This window comes from Pseudogymnoascus verrucosus (genome assembly GCF_001662655.1).
Source record: "Pseudogymnoascus verrucosus strain UAMH 10579 unplaced genomic scaffold scaffold_25, whole genome shotgun sequence".
In the NCBI taxonomy this organism is placed as follows: Eukaryota; Fungi; Ascomycota; class Leotiomycetes; order Thelebolales; family Thelebolaceae; genus Pseudogymnoascus; species Pseudogymnoascus verrucosus.
In genome coordinates this window covers 144765-161227 of record NW_017263676.1, presented here as the reverse complement: position 1 = coordinate 161227, position 16463 = coordinate 144765, and the positions used below count along the sequence as shown (strand labels likewise).

General features: G+C 48.9%; 6 protein-coding genes across 6 annotated transcripts; 2 read left to right on the top strand and 4 right to left on the bottom strand.

Moving 5' to 3' along the window:
* The first annotated feature begins 672 nt into the window (after positions 1–672).
* On the top strand, positions 673–3172 carry VE01_06864 (uncharacterized protein). The gene is made up of 2 exons (XM_018276303.2): positions 673–1428; positions 1479–3172. The coding sequence occupies exons 1-2, from the start codon at positions 825–827 to the stop codon at positions 2969–2971; spliced, it is 2097 nt and encodes a 698-aa protein (XP_018129899.1). The 5' UTR covers positions 673–824; the 3' UTR covers positions 2972–3172.
* A 631-nt stretch (positions 3173–3803) lies between these two features.
* On the top strand, positions 3804–7898 carry VE01_06863 (uncharacterized protein). Its single transcript, XM_018276302.2, has 5 exons — positions 3804–4113; positions 4717–5080; positions 5144–5381; positions 5431–5545; positions 5596–7898. Exons 2-5 carry the CDS (start codon positions 4902–4904, stop codon positions 7551–7553), a joined length of 2490 nt encoding a protein of 829 aa, XP_018129903.1. The 5' UTR covers positions 3804–4113; positions 4717–4901; the 3' UTR covers positions 7554–7898.
* Positions 7899–8077: 179 nt separating this feature from the next.
* Positions 8078–8791, bottom strand: VE01_06862 (uncharacterized protein; the record flags this gene model as incomplete). The annotated part of the gene is made up of 1 exon (XM_018276301.1): positions 8078–8791. One exon carries the CDS (start codon positions 8789–8791, stop codon positions 8078–8080), a length of 714 nt encoding a protein of 237 aa, XP_018129904.1.
* Positions 8792–9190: 399 nt separating this feature from the next.
* VE01_06861 (uncharacterized protein) lies at positions 9191–9901 on the bottom strand (the record flags this gene model as incomplete). Its single annotated transcript, XM_018276300.1, has 1 exon — positions 9191–9901. One exon carries the CDS (start codon positions 9899–9901, stop codon positions 9191–9193), a length of 711 nt encoding a protein of 236 aa, XP_018129901.1.
* Positions 9902–10509: 608 nt separating this feature from the next.
* Positions 10510–12031, bottom strand: COQ6 (Putative ubiquinone biosynthesis monooxygenase; the record flags this gene model as incomplete). The annotated part of the gene is made up of 2 exons (XM_018276299.1): positions 10510–11801; positions 11854–12031. 2 exons carry the CDS (start codon positions 12029–12031, stop codon positions 10510–10512), a joined length of 1470 nt encoding a protein of 489 aa, XP_018129902.1.
* Positions 12032–12244: 213 nt separating this feature from the next.
* On the bottom strand, positions 12245–16422 carry CDC5 (polo kinase). Its single transcript, XM_059463837.1, has 5 exons — positions 16290–16422; positions 15396–15896; positions 14886–15334; positions 13160–14831; positions 12245–13108 (listed from the first exon to the last, which is right to left on the bottom strand). Exons 2-5 carry the CDS (start codon positions 15702–15704, stop codon positions 12596–12598), a joined length of 2943 nt encoding a protein of 980 aa, XP_059319653.1. The 5' UTR covers positions 15705–15896; positions 16290–16422; the 3' UTR covers positions 12245–12595.
* Positions 16423–16463: the final 41 nt, after the last annotated feature.

The window sequence follows — 16463 nt, the reverse complement described above, 5'->3', positions numbered from 1 at the left end:
TGTGCTTGAGGATGCTGCCGTTATCATTGGCGTGTATGACTACAAAAACGACTCTAGTGGTACGGATAGCCTTTGGCTGGTCTCTAGCTGCTGATTAAAAGGGGTCAATTATTATATTTGGACGCTTCTAGCTGTACAGGGAGCCGCTGGCCAAAAGTATGGGCGGCGGCGATATTTAGACTTTTCGCTCCTAAAGAGCAGCAGGAATGCAGGGCTTTCTTTTGGGGGGCATAGGGTTGTATGTTCGAGGTTGGGTGTACACGGTCTACTAGGGATAGGTAGAGTGTAACGTGGTGGTTATACGGAACGTTTCAAATGATACTTGTAATTTCTTGGTATTTCAATGATGCAATAAAATAAATACATATAAAATATAAACCCAACGTATTGTAAAGGAATTTAGCACCGAGAATGAAAATAGGTTCAAGGTTAAATTATATGGTTAAGACCTATTATTATAATCCAGTACATATCCATAAAGTAAATAAGATATTAATGAACATTATAATAAAATTGTCTTTGTAGCCTTTCATTGACGTCGGAACCAAAGCGCAGTTGAGTAAAACTTCCCCGCATTACGCAGTGCAGCACGTCAACTGTGAAGGCACGTGCACTCCCGATAAGAGTAGCGCACAAAACTCTTGAACATTTTCTGACGACGAATCTGCCTAACACGCGACCACAAAACTCACTTCGACCCTTCCGTGGACCCCATAACGACTGGCACGGCCACATACACTCTACACAATACACATTCATGATATCGAACTGCTTCATGTGAATAAGGGGCTGTCAGGCTCTTATTCATAAGCTGTCGCGCTCCCATGGCGCCAATGGTTCGCCCTCCACCAACACACTTTCAACCGTCAGGCTCGTCGGCTTCGAAGCCTACTCCGACCAAGACGTTATTGCGAAAATCAACACTCGCTGGAAAACGGAAACTCGACGATGCTGGTCTTGATTTAGACGGTGACGACATGTCTGCCTCTATGAACCCTGCGAAACGCTCCAGGACAGTGACCTTCAACCCACTTGTGCAAGAACAACTTTTTACCTCGTCGCCCGAGGCACCAACCGACTTATACGATGTTAGAAGGCTTGTGAAGAAAGCGCTAGATGAACATAATAGAACCGGAGGAGATGATTCGCGATACGATGGAGTCAAGGAAGTTTTTTCAACGAAGAACAGGCCGCAGGGAAAAGCCGAGAATGATCTTATGAGGGCGCATCTGTTGGCTTTGACCAACTGTGTCTCGCTGCTGGGAAAGAACTCGTCAGGACTCGTCCGGGCTGTCTTGGAGTCGGAGTGGGTCGGTAGAGATGAGCCGTACGTCAGGGCGTATGTGAACTTCCTGAGCAACCTAGCCAGCGCACAGGGTGCTTATGTCGGAACCGTTCTATCTATGCTGGTTGGGAAATTCTCTACGTGTATGTGCCACCCGTCCTACGAGATAAACAGTATAACTGACAAACTGCAGTGCGCATCTCAAATGGAAGGTTGGCCGACTGCCCCATCGTCCACCGCACCCAGCTGTCAGCACGCGTCCACACTGCCCTCAAATATTTATTGCGCCTGATCCCTTCAGCATCTGGGACACTCGCACCTATTCTGGCGGCAAAATTCCCTTTCTCTGATGAGTCGAAGAAAGCTCACATGGCGTACATCAACAACTTAATAAAGATCATCGATTACGCACCGGAGTTAAAGTCAGACATTTTTGCGCTAATCACGGAAAGGCTTGTCAAGATTGACGTCCAAATGCAAGTTGACCTGGATGATATGGATGACGATGTGGCTGCAGCAGTTGTCCAGTCAGTGTCGATTCGTTCGGACTTAACCGGTGAGGATGATTCCGAGGCCGACGACAGCGACTCGGATTCTGATGCGAGCGACGACTCCCTGGACGACAAGGAAAACCGCGTCAAGACGATGCATGAGAACGTTGAGAAAATGGATGCCATTCTGGATACCCTCTTCGAACTCTATACCCCGCACTTTGAGGATCCACTTAGCTCCAGCGCAATATCTACGTTTGATACTTTACTGTCTCACTTTCGTAACATCATTTTACCGACATACCGTTCACGACATACCCAATTCCTCTTGTTCCACTTCGCTCAGACTTCGGAGCACCTTATCGACACCTTTGCAGGAGAATGTGTTGACCTCGCTTTCAAGTCTGGCCGCCCGGCTGTATTGAAGCAATCCGCTGCTGCATACCTCGCATCATTCGTTTCTCGTGGCGCCAATGTACTCCCACATGTTGTGCGTGATGTTTTCGACTATATCGGCACTAATCTTGATCTCATCCGATCCGAGAACGAACTTTCGTGTCGGGGACCGGACCTTCAACGTTACAGCACATTTTATGCGACTACCCAGGCCCTTCTGTACATATTTTGTTTCCGCTGGCGTGACCTTGTTGTCTCTCCATCTGCCGAAGAGGGTGAGATTGACGAAGAGGACTTTGTCGGCAGGGACCTGGAATGGCGCGCTGGAGTAAAAGAACTCCTGGACCGCACAATCTATTCTAAGCTCAACCCGCTGAAAATTTGTGCCCCATCAATCGTGGAAGAGTTTGCGAAGATTGCACACCACCTGCGCTTCATGTATGTCTATCCGCTTCTGGCAACAAACAAGCGGATCAGGCTCTCGCAGTTTGCATTGGGTGCAGGGAACGCATCTTCTGGCCTATTGAGAGACAGCGGATTTTCAACCGGAGTAGCCACAGAGGATGGCGAAGAAGAGAGCTGGCACCAGCTCGAGGCATATTTCCCATTTGATCCTTATCAGCTACCAAAGAGTCGGAGATGGGTCGAGAATGATTACGTGGCTTGGAGAGGTGTACCTGGTCTGCGTCAAGATGAAGAAGAAGATGATGATGATAGCACGGATTCCGGGGAAGATGATAGTGGGGATGACGACGACGATGTAGAGGTCGACACAGCAACGGATGACGAGGAGAACTAAACTTATTCTCGTGGACAGCTGGCGCCAAATAATACGAATTGACGCCAATCTGCTTTTACTGCATAGCGTATAGGAATGGGAAACACGGAAAAAGTGTGGCGTTTTGAAGCGAAGGCGAATGTGCTGGTGGAGTTCGAGTTATACCTTGACGAATACTTGCAGAACTGGGTATATCTATGAGATAATGATAAGAGACTCAGAGATGATTGCCTTTTCTGGGGAATTGGCTATATAAGAATACAAAGCTTGCAACTACTTCTTTCTTTGTAACCTTGAACTGCTACATGCTATGACTCTGGTTTGGACTTTTTTTTCAATCCATTTGTGACTTCGGCTTCTACAGTTTCAAAACAATGGTTACTAAGAGTCGACGCAACTACCGTCCACCCCAGTGTTCTTTTAAAGACCTTTATCAATGTAACACACGCTTCTATTTTAAATTGCATATATATATTCCATACGTGGTACCAAGCTGTTATATTCAACGCCCGTGGCTTTGTAGTTTCCTCCTTTCATAGGCCCTAGGATACCATATGGAGGTGGGGTCTTAGAAAACAGGGTAATAGTCATATATTTTGGATAATATATCAGTCTATTAAAAGACTAAACACTAACCTTTCTGTAGAGGTCCGCGTTCCTACTATATAGTTCTATTATGTGGCACTTGTGTGGCGTACACTAGCATGAAATTAAGCGCTTGCCGCCTCGAATATGGAGAAAAAATAGAACCCCACACAATGCGGCTACGCTAATTGGCGGTAGAAGCGGCAAAAGTAAAACTTCCCGTTAGGGCTGCGCAGGGTTCGACGCTTATTTAAACGCGTAGGGTGGCCTCGACTACTGTCCTAAATGCCTCTATTAGCACCCTGCATCGTGAGCGTCATAACAAAATCTTTTGCAACCAGAATCGACTAGTAGATGCATCGTTTTGCTTATATTAACCGAAAGAAGATTTAGTTTAAGCACAATGGCCGTCCAGTTTTGAGCAACCGTATCCCGATGACCCGCCAAAACTACTAAGGCTTGAAGAGCCAGTGCTAATGGCATCCCCAAAGCCCGGGTGTCCCAATTGTTGTTGTAGAATAGCCAAATCTGCCTAGTTACCTAGCGGACAAGCGTTTTTATATTTCGGAGTTTCTGCCGTGAGTCTAATTCCTTCTTTCTTTCTACAACCTTGACAAAACCACGCCTCCACCACGCCACGCACTCCAACTTTCTTCAAACGTATTGCTCTTTACTTTGCTTTACAATACCTATTACATCTCATCAATACTACTTGGCTTGCATATGTGGTACAGGAGTGTTCAACCCTTTGGAACTCCTCTCGCAAGACAACCATCATTGCTTCCCCACCTGATTTCACAACAACACCCCTTCGCATCCATCAACCATCTAAACCAATCACTTGTCGCAAGTGCTTCATTCTATACAAGGATAGCGTTTCTTGCAAACCCTCTAGATGCTCATCCTAGTGGATGCTCATCCAGAGAACCATATTTGCTTTCTCTTTCAGAAGCCCACCACAGCCATCTAGTACGAAGTCCGTTGTTGCAAGGCAACAACTCACTGTCTTGCCACCGGTATCATCATAAAGCCGTGCCGATACTCTATCACCACCATGGGCGGACGTAAAACTCCCAAGCAGCAGTTGCCCTCCGGGGGGTGGACTCCGCCACATCCTGAATTGATTCCTGCTCCGTTATTTTCCCGGGGAACCAGGCAGCTAACACCTACCGGAACGACAGCTTTATCGCCGATTATCGATCAAACAGGCGCTGTCTCATCCCCCCCTACTACTTCTCCTTGGCTAGCCTCATCCACGCCCCCAGTTGGTCCGAGCAATTTAGATCGCATTTCTACTCTCGGTAGGAGCGAGACTGTTATTCGGCTGTTGCGTGGTGACCGCGCACCTCGTTCCAATATCGCGAAGATGGACTTCCTTTCTGCAAAGTCGGCTGATATCCAGTCGACCAAGACCAAGGCGGTGGAAGATGCACGCCAGATGCAAGTCAGCGTGATCGAGGAATGCAAGAAATCTTCTCGGGATCCTCCAAATTATTTGTTACTGGAATTGATTGGGAAAGGAAGCTTTGGGAGAGTCTACAAAGCGTAAGTCTGTTCTACAATTCGCCCGCGAAAATGCCCTGGTTTTAACTTGAATTTACTGTTTAGGAAAGACTTGACTTCCACTGCGGTTGTCGCTGTCAAGATTATCGATATTGACGAGGGGGACACTTTGAACCCACGCCTCGCCGATACTTATTCGGAATTTATGAAAGAAGTCAATGCACTTAAGCTTCTCAGTGAAACAAAGGCCCGGAACATCAATCATGTGATTGAAGCCCTTCCGGTCGGCAAGGCAATGTGGATGATAACAGAGTACTGCGGCGGCGGCAGTATTTCTACATTGGTAAGTTATTATCTGTGCTTGTATCGAACGCAAAGCTGACAGCCCTCAGATGAGACCAACACCAAAAGGCCTCCGCGAGCGGTACATTATTCCAATTCTGAGAGAGGTTGCAGAAGCTGTTTATTGGGTCCACCAAGCTGGTATCATTCATCGAGACTTGAAATGTTAGTTCTCCTCCAACTTGTGACCTAAACATCATGTTAACATATGTTAGGTGCAAACGTCCTCATCACTGAAGAGGGTGGCGTTCAGCTTTGCGACTTCGGTGTTGCTGGAATGATGGAAACATCTCTTGATAAGAGATCCACATTCATAGGAACTATAAACTGGATGGCACCCGAGCTTTTTAATGCAAACCCACATTATGGCAAAGAGGTTGATATCTGGGCTTTTGGATCGATGGCTTACGAAATGGCCACAGGCCTGCCTCCAAACGCAAGATCTGGAATTACCGATGGCGCTGAAATGGGAGACTATCTCAAAGAACACATCCCACGGCTCGAGGGGAACCAGTATAGTGAAGGTCTGAAGAATATCGTGGCATATTGCCTCGAAGAGCGTGTTTCAGACAGGCCGGACATTCAATCCGTCCAGATGCATCCGTATATTTACAACACAAACAACGCATATCCAGCGTATTCTCTTGCTGAACTTGTCAGGGCCTTTAAACACTGGGAGGAATCTGGCGGCTCTCGAAAGTCGCTTTTCATGTTGGGAGGTGCGCAAGGTCCATCCGATTCGTTTCCATCTAGCGAAGATCAAGATAATTGGAATTTCTCCACGACTGCTGCGTTTGATCAGGCCGTTGGTGATTCGACCAACCTACAGGACGTCATAAACGTTTATGGCAGTTCTGTTGATCTCAGCACTGAGTTCGCAGAAAAGACTTCCAAGCCCTCCCGCCAGCAACAGGCAAGAGAACGTGGCAGACGCCGCCCTCCACCAGAGTTATTGAACCCAATCAAAGCTCCTCTTGAAAAGCTGTTCGATCCTAATACAATCTCCAACTACGAGGATAACTCAAGGATACATTATGGGCGAGATTTCGTAATGCCGGTCTCTGACCTTCCACTCAGAGAAAGAGACGATACGGCTCAGATATCTATCAGAGATACGATGATCGATTTGGGCGGGCATGACATTGAAACTGGGTTATCAAGCTTCCCAGATCTTACTATCCGACCTGACCGAGAAATCCGCGCCATTGATACTGATGACACCGATGACATCGAATACAGCTACGACGATAACACCATGCATGGTTTTGGCAGACAACCGTCATCGGATTCAGCTGAAAACCCAAACCGTCGCACCCGAGATTGGAAATTTCCATCCGCTCCAGCAGCATCTTCAGACGTGGAAACAAGCCGTTTCCCAAACACAGCGGCTCCAGCCCGTCCCCCTGTCACGCTGGGGTCCGGCGGTCGCCCAAAGCTTGTGCACCACCCCACAGAACCGCTCGGCGCAGGGTTTAATAACTTTATGGCATCTGCACCCACTTCCCCCAGACAATCTATTCGAGAGTCTCTGATAGACCTTGATTTCGGCCTTCCGGATTCCGCACCGGAATACGTTCCAGACTACGCCCCAGAACCCTCTCGACCATCTACCGCTGATTCTACAACAAGTAACGAGTTTGTTTCAGGCAACCCTTTTGATTTGGAACGCCATGCGTCGACTAGTTTCCGCAATGCACCAAGGGAACCCTCTCTGTACCTTCCAGGAGACTCGGGATTTGCAGGCCATTTCCGCGCTCGGAGCAATCTGCAAGATGTAGCAGACATATCTGATTTCTCTGGCTCGGATGCCGAGCAATATGGCCCACCAAATGGCCAACACTATGGCCAGCGATCCCAACAAATGTTCGACTACTCCGACGCAGATTATTCGCAGCCTCCGATGATCGAAAAGCCCTTCAACACCCAGTCAGCGCCGTCCTGGACTACACCTCAGGGCGTAGTCTACGGCATGGACCGATTTCCCCCACTGCCAATTCCGCCTTCTATGGGGGCACTGGCAGGAACATCAACGAGCGAAGAAATGGCAGGCGAGCTCCAACGTCTTCTTGGTGGTCTGACCACACAGCTGGAGGCTTACCGGGATGTTGCCGAATCTCTCCCTGCAGGTCAAAACGCACCCAGTCATCGCGAAAAAACCACTCGGATGGAGTGAGATACGCACTGCGTGATTGTTTTATATGGATTCTCAAAGAGTTCCTAGTACGATGTTACCAAACCGATACCATGGATGAATTGTAATTTTTTTGTCAGCATTAAAGAGAACTTCTACGAAACGAATTCAGCGCGCCTCATGTACGTTAGGTTAATAATGAGCATATACATGAACCAAGTGTGCTCAAGGCGGCTATAATCATTGTCGATTGATTAGGGATTGCCTTGGGTTTATGACTTGACATGAAAACTTGATCAGTTAAATAGATAGCGAGCGACATTGTCCACACTTGAGTTTAATGAAACTTAAATTTTACTTTAATTGGCTTTGTACTGAATATACCAGTGTCTTGTTGGCCATTTTCTAGTAAAGTTTGTGTGAAAACATTTGATCAGGAACCTTTCCTCACGTCATACCTAGTCTGATGGGCTTGCTGTGTAAATTGTCATGCATGGGCCACTGGGATTGTTTTGACATCTGTATCATTTCATTAAAGTCTCGCTCGCATATGTCCTCTTTTAACCTTAAGAGTCAATACTAATGGGTATTCTTGACCCTCTACAGGCAACATGATCACCTCCAGAACGGCTACCTGATCCACCACCCCACTGGAGATGCATCCCATTGTCTCGCATGAATGGCAAGCCCAGCAAAATATCCGTGTCCAAATGCTTCCCCTCAACAATCCATGCCTCGCCCTGCACCCGAATCGGCTCCCCATTTTCTCCAACAAAGGTGAGGGGAAGCATTATTCGCTCATCTGTTGAATCACCCTTACCGCTAATACCTGACATAGTTATCCCCACGCCACGTGTTACTGATATGCCTGGGAAATATCGTCGCAGAGAAGACCGCTTTATGAGTGTCATTGAGGCTCCGGTGTCAATTATACAATGGATCTTTTTGCCGGACGGCGACAAAGGAAATGTTACCGGAGTTTCAGAGTCCCTCGACCGGTCGCGATCAATTCCATGGCTGCCATTACCACCCTTGGAACCGATACTGCTCCCTTGGTGATCGAGATTCAAGCCCCCAAACATATCAGCAAAATCTCTTAGGCCATGGCGTGAACTGTGACGAGGAGGAGGAGGACCTCGCTGGAGCCTGCTGAACTCTCTATCATAGCGGTTTTCGCCACCGAAGTCATCAAAGCCTCTGTCTGGAAATGGCCGCATTTGAGGCGGAGGGCCAAACTTGTGGGGCATGAAACCTGGTGGGGGCCGCCGTGGCGGGGCCATTGGAATCCGTGGGGCAAACGTGCCACGAGGGGGCCCATGATAACGACCAGGTTCGGGTCTGTGAGAACCGCGTCTGGGGTTACAACCTGGTCCAGAAGCCCACCCATCAACTGGGCTCCATCCCATATCACCCATGCCGTCTTCTCTCTTATGAACCACGGAGGAATACCGAGCTGAATAGTTGAATGTGGAACAGCAGAGCCAAATAAAGGTAATGCAAGGTGTTCAAGAGGACACGGAGGACAAACTGGTAATAAAGATATTAGACAGTGTGAATTGTATAGCTCTACGTACCTAAATCATCGCTGTTATTCGCCGTCCATAGTGAGCAAACCCAGTTACTCCTTATATTATCTCATATGACACACCTCCAAGTCGCACATTCACTACTAGCCTCCCTTATTTTCGCTTTCCTCCAAGTCGAATCAGGCGCCCTTTGCGCTGGCGTCCACTCCGGTTGCCAACTAGGTATTGTACCACTTTGGATTCAACATTAATGGGGATTTTGTGCCCCTGAACCATGACGGAATCAGTTTCCCCGTTGCTACCCCATTCAAGACTCATCTGGTTTGCCCTCAGATACGGAAGACCAAGGAGACAGTCAACATCAAAACCACTGTCACAAATCCATGCCTCTCCTTCAACAGTGGCTTTTCCGTTGCCGAAATCAAATGTTAGAGGCATCGTAAATCTTTGGTAGCTAGGGCTCAGTCCACCACCGATGCCTCCGAGGTTTATCCTTTTGTCTGCACAAACAGGAATGCTTCGGAAGTGTTTGTTATATGCAGCAGTAGAAATCAATGTCAGAGATGCCCCAGTATCGATCAGCAAGTTTATGCGTTGGCCGGATGTTCCCAGAGGATATACATAAGGGGATTCGGAGAGGCCAGCTCCACCTCCACCACTAGGGCCGCCGAAGTTGCCAGGCCCAATGCCAGGCCATTCGGTCGGCTGTGGGTAAGGGCCGGGAAAGGTGGATGGTCCTGGGCCTGATGGTGGTGGGAAACCCGGAAAGTTCATTCCACCAGGCATTGGTCCTGGAAAGCCACCACCAGGATTCTGGCAGTCACCAGTGCAACCAGGGCCACACGGCATAAATGGTGGAGGCATTCCAAATCCGGGAAATTGAAAAGGGGGCATAATACCACCCATTCTCCCGCCCGAGCAGGCTTCGCACCGTGGGTCCCCGCAACCGCCGCCACTGCCGCCGAATACGATGTCCATTTTCCAAGATTATGCTTTTGTTGGCACAGAGGGATGATGTGCGATGTAATTGGTATTAGCGATAGCCCGAGAGTGACAAGGACTTATGAAGATTCTGTGGGTAATATTGCGGATATGGACGACGAAAGACAAGAGTGGTGGTGAACCGAAGGCAACATTTTATCGTCTTTGACGCCTGTTTCCATTCATGTCTATCACTGGGAGGCTCTGAATGCACTGGCGACTGCAGATGATCATGTTGATTTAGTAAAAGATCGGAGGAATGCTAGAGAATGAGGCAATCATATAGGATATCACTGCCCGAGTCATCAAGCTTGGCCGATATTGGGAATCTGAATAGTGTTTAATTGCTCGCCCATAGCCACCTTAATTGACCCCCAACAATACAATCATATCTCGTGGTATAGTTGCAACCAGTCTAGGCGGCCGTTGGCGGGGCTTCCAATAAAAATACAAATTTGATGTACAGTGAGTAATCGAAAAATCCCCTGTTCTTACAATATCTTCGCCCCAGTTCCGGCGGCCTGCCCCATGAAGAAGTGCTTGAGAGGTCCCAACGCATTCACCGCGCTCAGGCCAATACTTCGCAGAGGCACTATCGGGCCACTCTCAAATGCGTACAGCTTGTGGAGTTTATCCACCACACCCATTAGCACATGGTTTTTGGCATATCTATCCGCATTATAGCTCTCCAAGCTCATGGAGACGCCAATATCCAGGCCGTGCGTCACGGAATACTCGATTGTTTTCACGAGACTTTCGACATCACCTTGCCCTTGATTCAGACCCTGGCCGGCAAGAGGGTGGACGGTGTGTGCCGCATCTCCAATCAAAGCAACGCGCTCGCCGATATAAGTATCCGCATGGCGCATTTTGAGTGGGAAAGAGGCTACCGTTCCCTCCTGAACTGACAGAACCCGTTGAGGGATTCGATTGGTATCAGAAGAAGTATGCTGGGATCGCCAGTTATACTCATCGGCCTGGCCGGAAGTAAGAGTGTGCATATATGTGAGATCAACGGGCGACAGGCGGAATGCCGCATTAACCATGGCTGTGAAGTCTTCGGTAGATAGGGTCTTTAGGAGCGCGGCTCTCTCCGGAGTCGTTGACCAGACGAGGGTTGAGAAACGTCCGGGTAGTGGTAGCATAGCGGCTGGGCCGGTGGGAAGGAACCTCTGGTATGCAACCTTGCGATCTTCGCCGCCCCATCCCTCGCCCTCCAACTCGACTGTAGCCACAACCCCATGCCTGTTATAATCCCACCCCGAGCTATTGATACCCGCGAACGCTCTGACAGGGCTGTTGGCGCCATCCGCCCCAATAAGTAACCGTGCCGCAATCTGCCGGCCACCCGAGAGCTGAACAATAGGCCATGACCGTAGGTCTGCTGTCTCGGTTTCTTGGCCCAGTTCGATATTCTCTACCTTCGTGTTGTCAAAAATCGAGACCCCAGATAACTCGTCGATCCGTTTGAGAAGGCCTGATGTGAGGTTCAGGTTCTCGTTCATATATGCTATCGTCTTGCCTTGTGACCCTTGTGGCCAGTCGAATTCTATCCTCGACCCTGTAACTCCATCCCAGACCTGCATCTCCTCGTACGGCTGCACTCTGTCACGCTTGACATTCTTCCACGCGCCAATTTTATCAAGGAATTCCACGGAAGTGGGTGTGAGGGAGCTGCATCGGTTCGAATATTGTGTTGATGGGAGCGACCATGATCGCGTTCGGCTTAGATCCTGGCTTTCGATAAGAGCGACTTTGAGGCCAGAAGTGGCAGCAGTCGCCCCTGAGAAGAAGTCAATTGATGTTACAGGGTGGATCTAGAATGCTGGTCATACTCAATGCTGCCAGGACACTTAGACCGGCCGGTCCACCCCCCACGCAGACGACATCATATAGTTCGGGTGATGATTCCGTTGCATATCCTCGGCGCTGTCGAGGTGCTTGGTGAGAGCAGCTACGGCAGATATATCTACCGAAGCTCCGGGTCGTAGTCCTATTCGCTAATTGCTTCATGCTAAGGTTTGGGATGTGTGAGGTTGAATCTAGGTGCTCGAGGTCGATTGGAATGATGGAGTTTAAGCGCGACGCCAAGCGCCCATGCCGAAGTTTAGACGCGACCTCGACGACACTGGCGTTGGAGACCAAATTTGACAGCTTGTTTGTCGTAATTTAGTTTGCTGCTTCTTAAAGGATTTCTATTCGAGATATTTACGTCATTACAGAATTAATATTTGATATATTTTTGTTCAATTAATTTACTATCTACCTATACTGATCTTTGGCATCAGGAGTCTCAATGTGATGAGAGCAGGCCAATAACCAATATCATAAGGTAGTAATTAAAGAGACAATCAATTCCTATATATAAGGCTATGAACTTCCATTTCGCCGAATAATGTGCGCTTTCGTACTCCTAACAATGACCCACGCCTCCGAAACACCATAATTCCATGCATCCGTATAACTGCGCCAACCAGCGCCTTCTCCGCATGATAAGGGAAAAAGTCGAAGAATAAAACAAAACACCCCAACTCTTTGCTGTCATGCAGTCATTAACATAAGGTCGTCGCACGTCGATCAAGCTTCAATATCTGGCACAACCTGGCTTGGTTCCCTCGGGTCAAACCACGCAACTCGGCGGTCATCTCCACCGTACGCTCCGACAGTAACCCAGACGTGCTTGAACGGAACCTTGACATTGACAAGTTCTCTGTTCCCAAGCCACCTCAATCTGCTTTCTGGCTCCATTGCGCTTCGGCCAATTCCACCATTTGTAATCCACTCCCCAACGATGGCCTTGATGAACTCAACCTTACGGCGGAAATCATTGGCAGCCGGGATGCCCTGAATCATCGGGTCAACCTGGATGCCGCGGCGGCGACTTGTCATGCCATTGCGTGTGGAAGGCTTTGTCATGAAGTTCAAGAAAGCTTGTAATGGGAAAGATAGATGTTGGCGATCATCTAGCGCAGCGCTGGGCAAGTTGCCGGTGAGTGCTAAATCGCGTGCTGCTTCAAGAGGAAGGTGATAGAAGTCGCACCAAGTTCCATCTGCCGAAAGAAGCATTTTTGTGTGGTCTGGGAAATTGAACTGGAAGATGTGTTAGTGAAGATTTGGCAACTCATGGCTGGTCTAGCTTACCTGGAATGAACCATTGCGGAATCCCCAGCACCCAACATCACCAAAACGCTGGTAAAATGTAACCACGTTGCTTTTATTGGGGTCCGAGGAGTCCGAGTCGCCATCCAGCGACATTCTGTTGAGGGCGTCATCGTATGGGTGATCTTGATCCCTACCAAATACTGTCATATAGTTTGCGAATTTCCTCCAAAGAACGATCTTCTCACGCTTTCTGTCCTCCCACTCGTCCTTTCCTCGGCCTAATTTTCCTGCCACGCCATATTCCTCGCTTGCTGCAAATGCACGGGGGCTAACCTTAACACAGGAGATCCCTTCGTCGCCATTGTTTTCGAAGAACTCAATGTCTGCTCCTGAAACCGGCACAAGCTGGTTTCTATCAGGATAGTTGGGATTGCGTCGGTTTTGAAGATGCTTCTCGGCATTTCGAACGACGACACAAGTAGGTGGGATCTGGGTATTCGGATCACCAGAGACAGGTAGAGACTTGAAGATGCATCCGACACCACCATCATTCAGAATGTAGCCCAACCCGAACTTGTTGGTGTAGTCAACCCACTTAACAACTATAGTTGGCTCGGAATCTGGCGCTTCCCGTGCCGGCCCAACCGATCTGCTGTTCAGCGCGCGTTCGATTTCTGCATATAGAACTTGAAGGTTCTTAGTGACGTGTCTCGGCTTGGAGCGGTGAAGAAATTCAGCATTCTCAGAAGGGCTGAATATGGAAGCAGTGGCTGGATCACGGGACGAGGACTTCACAGATGGCGCCGTAGTCTCCGATCTTGGTTTCCCAAGTTGCTGTACCATGTCTGCGCCTAGACGTGCTTCGGTTGCCACGACTGACTCGGAAACGCCTTTACCTTTGGCCTGAGACCTGGATGGCTCCCTTCTTGACCTGGTTCTAGTTTCGGCGGAGGCCTGCTCCTCCTCAGACGCTTGGTCATAAGGATTTGCTCGTCGTGTGCTGGGTCCGGATTCAGCCTGTGGTCTAGGCCGGCGAACTGTTGCCGAAACAATTGGCGGCTGGTTCTGGGCGCGTTGCTGAGCCGCGAAGCTCCTTGGTACAGTTTTAGATGCGGCTGCCACGGTAACTGGACGATGTGTAAGCGGTTTCTGGTCGTATTCCTTTGGCTTGGTTGCCGCTCTAGATTCTTCCCGTGCCAAAGTCGCTTTATGCTCCCGTACCACCTCGTCAAATGGCCGGTACACAACGTTGTCAGCTAGAGGTACCGCCGGTGTAAGGCCTGCTTTCTCTTCTGCTGCAACCTCCCTATAAGTGCTCGAATGCACCTTTTGGGTCGCACTCCAAGGACCAACATCACTCTTCACGCAAAGCGCCTTTAGATTCCTGGCATATAGACTTGCCCTTCCTCCGCGAAGGCTGAGAGTAGCAAATTGGTTTGGATCGGGAGAATTCTCCCTGAGGGAAGGCGTCATTTCTTCCTCCTGTGGGACCCACCCACTGGAGAAAAATGGATGCTGAACGATGGTATCGCAATCCGGACGATCTTCTGGGCTTTGGAGGAGGAGTGCTACCAGGTCCTTAGCTTCTTGGGAGATATAGTTATTAGTTTTGTCCAATGAAGGCCAGTCGTATTCGCGCTCTCTCGCTTTTCTGTATATTTCTTCCTGCGTAGTGGATTGGAACGGTGGGCGACCTGTGAGCATGGCAAATCTAAATAAATGTTAGTGCGCATCTTGGATTTGTGACATATTGGGTTGAGCTTACATGATAATACCCAAACTCCAAATATCGACTGCATGATCGTGGCCACCTTTTCCCTTTTCTAGGATCTCCGGAGCGATGTAGTTGGGTGTCCCACAGAGTGTGGTTCTTCGGCACGCAGTCATATCCTTCCCAGACATGAGCAATGCAGCAAGGCCGAAGTCTCCAACCTTGACGTTCATATCCTTATCTAAGAAAATGTTTCCCATCTTCAGATCTCGGTGGATAATGCCCTTCAAGTGCATATATTTGATAGCTCCAGCAATTTGAATTGTATAGAAGCGAACTTCTGGCTCGGTGACGAATCGTCGCTTCTTCACCATGTCCATTAAGGATCCGTTTGGGCATAGCTCGAGTACTATGTATGTACTTTCTTGGTAGGTGAAAGCCCTGTGGAATTGAACGATATTGGCGTGTCTCATCTTGGAGTGGATTTGCAGTTCCGTTTGAAACTACGAGTAAGTTAGAATGCTAGTTGCTTCATTCAAATAACGGATCCCCTATGGAACTTGCCTTTTGCTCCATCTTCTTTTGTGGCATGACACTTTTCACTATCTTCAGTGCATATTTCTCTCTTGTGTCTGCCAGGACACCATCATGGCAGATCGCAAAGCCACCCTTCCCGAGCAATTTCCCAGTTGTGTATGTTGCGCCATTTGGGCGATCGGAGCTCGGAGGCTCGTAAACCTCAGCGGGAGGTGGTGGCGGGTGGTCTTTCTCTCTCGGTGAAACTTTGGCTGGCGGGGCTTTGGTTCTTTCCTTGTGCGCAGCCTGTCGAGGCCTGAGATTGGCATTGATATCCAGGGGCGATAAGGCGGCCATATCTATGCCTTCCGGATACAGGCACTCCCAAGCGAGATATGGCTTTACAGTTGCAAACGCCTCTTTTGTGGTGGCCTCGTATGTCTCGTCTTCTTCAAGCTGGTCCTCTTCTTCTCGGTCGTGATATTCGAAATCAAGGCAAGCAAGGTTATCAAGCAACTGTTTCTCGTTGGAATCGTGGGCGCAGTATATCTGTATAACTCGTTGATTAGTAAAAAAGACCAACTGGTGAGATCCGTCTTCAAGTAGAGGCCTGACACAGTCCCTGGGTATGGACAAGGCCTGGCAAAATATAGACCCAGCTATATGGTGAACCTCCTCCCCATCATCTTGATAGCAGACATCGTGCACTGGCCCGATCTCCTGGTACCATGGGTCTCTTGGAGGCTCAAAGTCGATCTCGGTATCTGAGTCGCTAGAAGGGTAAAGTTGTGGCTCAAGCTCGCGTCTCTTCCTGATGACATGCTCAATAATTCGCTGTGGCAGTCGTATATCTTCATATACCAGCCATCCAACTGGTGGCATGCAAGATTCCCCCTCCATGATCGCGTGCTGTTCGGGGTGTGATGAGCGTTCTGAACTTACAAGGTTGGCTGGGTTTCCAGGTCTTTCGAATCGTTGGCATAATAAGCTAGGCGAAGCGTTAAGCAATTGCAACTGAGCAAATCTGGAGCCTTCGAGATGGCCGTCGTTTTTTGTTGTCGAAGCCAAAAACTACTCAAGACTGATTCCAATACCAGCTGTTGATTAAAGATACCC

What these genes read in the sequence shown, in the direction of transcription:
- VE01_06864 (XM_018276303.2), top strand. Translation starts at nt 825, where the DNA reads ATGGCGCCAATGGTTCGCCCTCCACCAACACACTTTCAACCGTCAGGC. An exon ending in GGTTGGGAAATTCTCTACGT is followed by an intron (nt 1,429 to 1,478) that starts GTATGTGCCACC and finishes GACAAACTGCAG; the next exon opens with TGCGCATCTCAAATGGAAGG.
- VE01_06863 (XM_018276302.2), top strand. Translation starts at nt 4,902, where the DNA reads ATGGACTTCCTTTCTGCAAAGTCGGCTGATATCCAGTCGACCAAGACC. An exon ending in GCGGCAGTATTTCTACATTG is followed by an intron (nt 5,382 to 5,430) that starts GTAAGTTATTAT and finishes GACAGCCCTCAG; the next exon opens with ATGAGACCAACACCAAAAGG. An exon ending in CATTCATCGAGACTTGAAAT is followed by an intron (nt 5,546 to 5,595) that starts GTTAGTTCTCCT and finishes AACATATGTTAG; the next exon opens with GTGCAAACGTCCTCATCACT.
- CDC5 (XM_059463837.1), bottom strand. Translation starts at nt 15,704, where the DNA reads ATGGCCGCCTTATCGCCCCTGGATATCAATGCCAATCTCAGGCCTCGA. An exon ending in TGGAGTTTGGGTATTATCAT is followed by an intron (nt 14,832 to 14,885) that starts GTAAGCTCAACC and finishes ACATTTATTTAG; the next exon opens with ATTTGCCATGCTCACAGGTC. An exon ending in TCCGCAATGGTTCATTCCAG is followed by an intron (nt 13,109 to 13,159) that starts GTAAGCTAGACC and finishes CACATCTTCCAG; the next exon opens with TTCAATTTCCCAGACCACAC.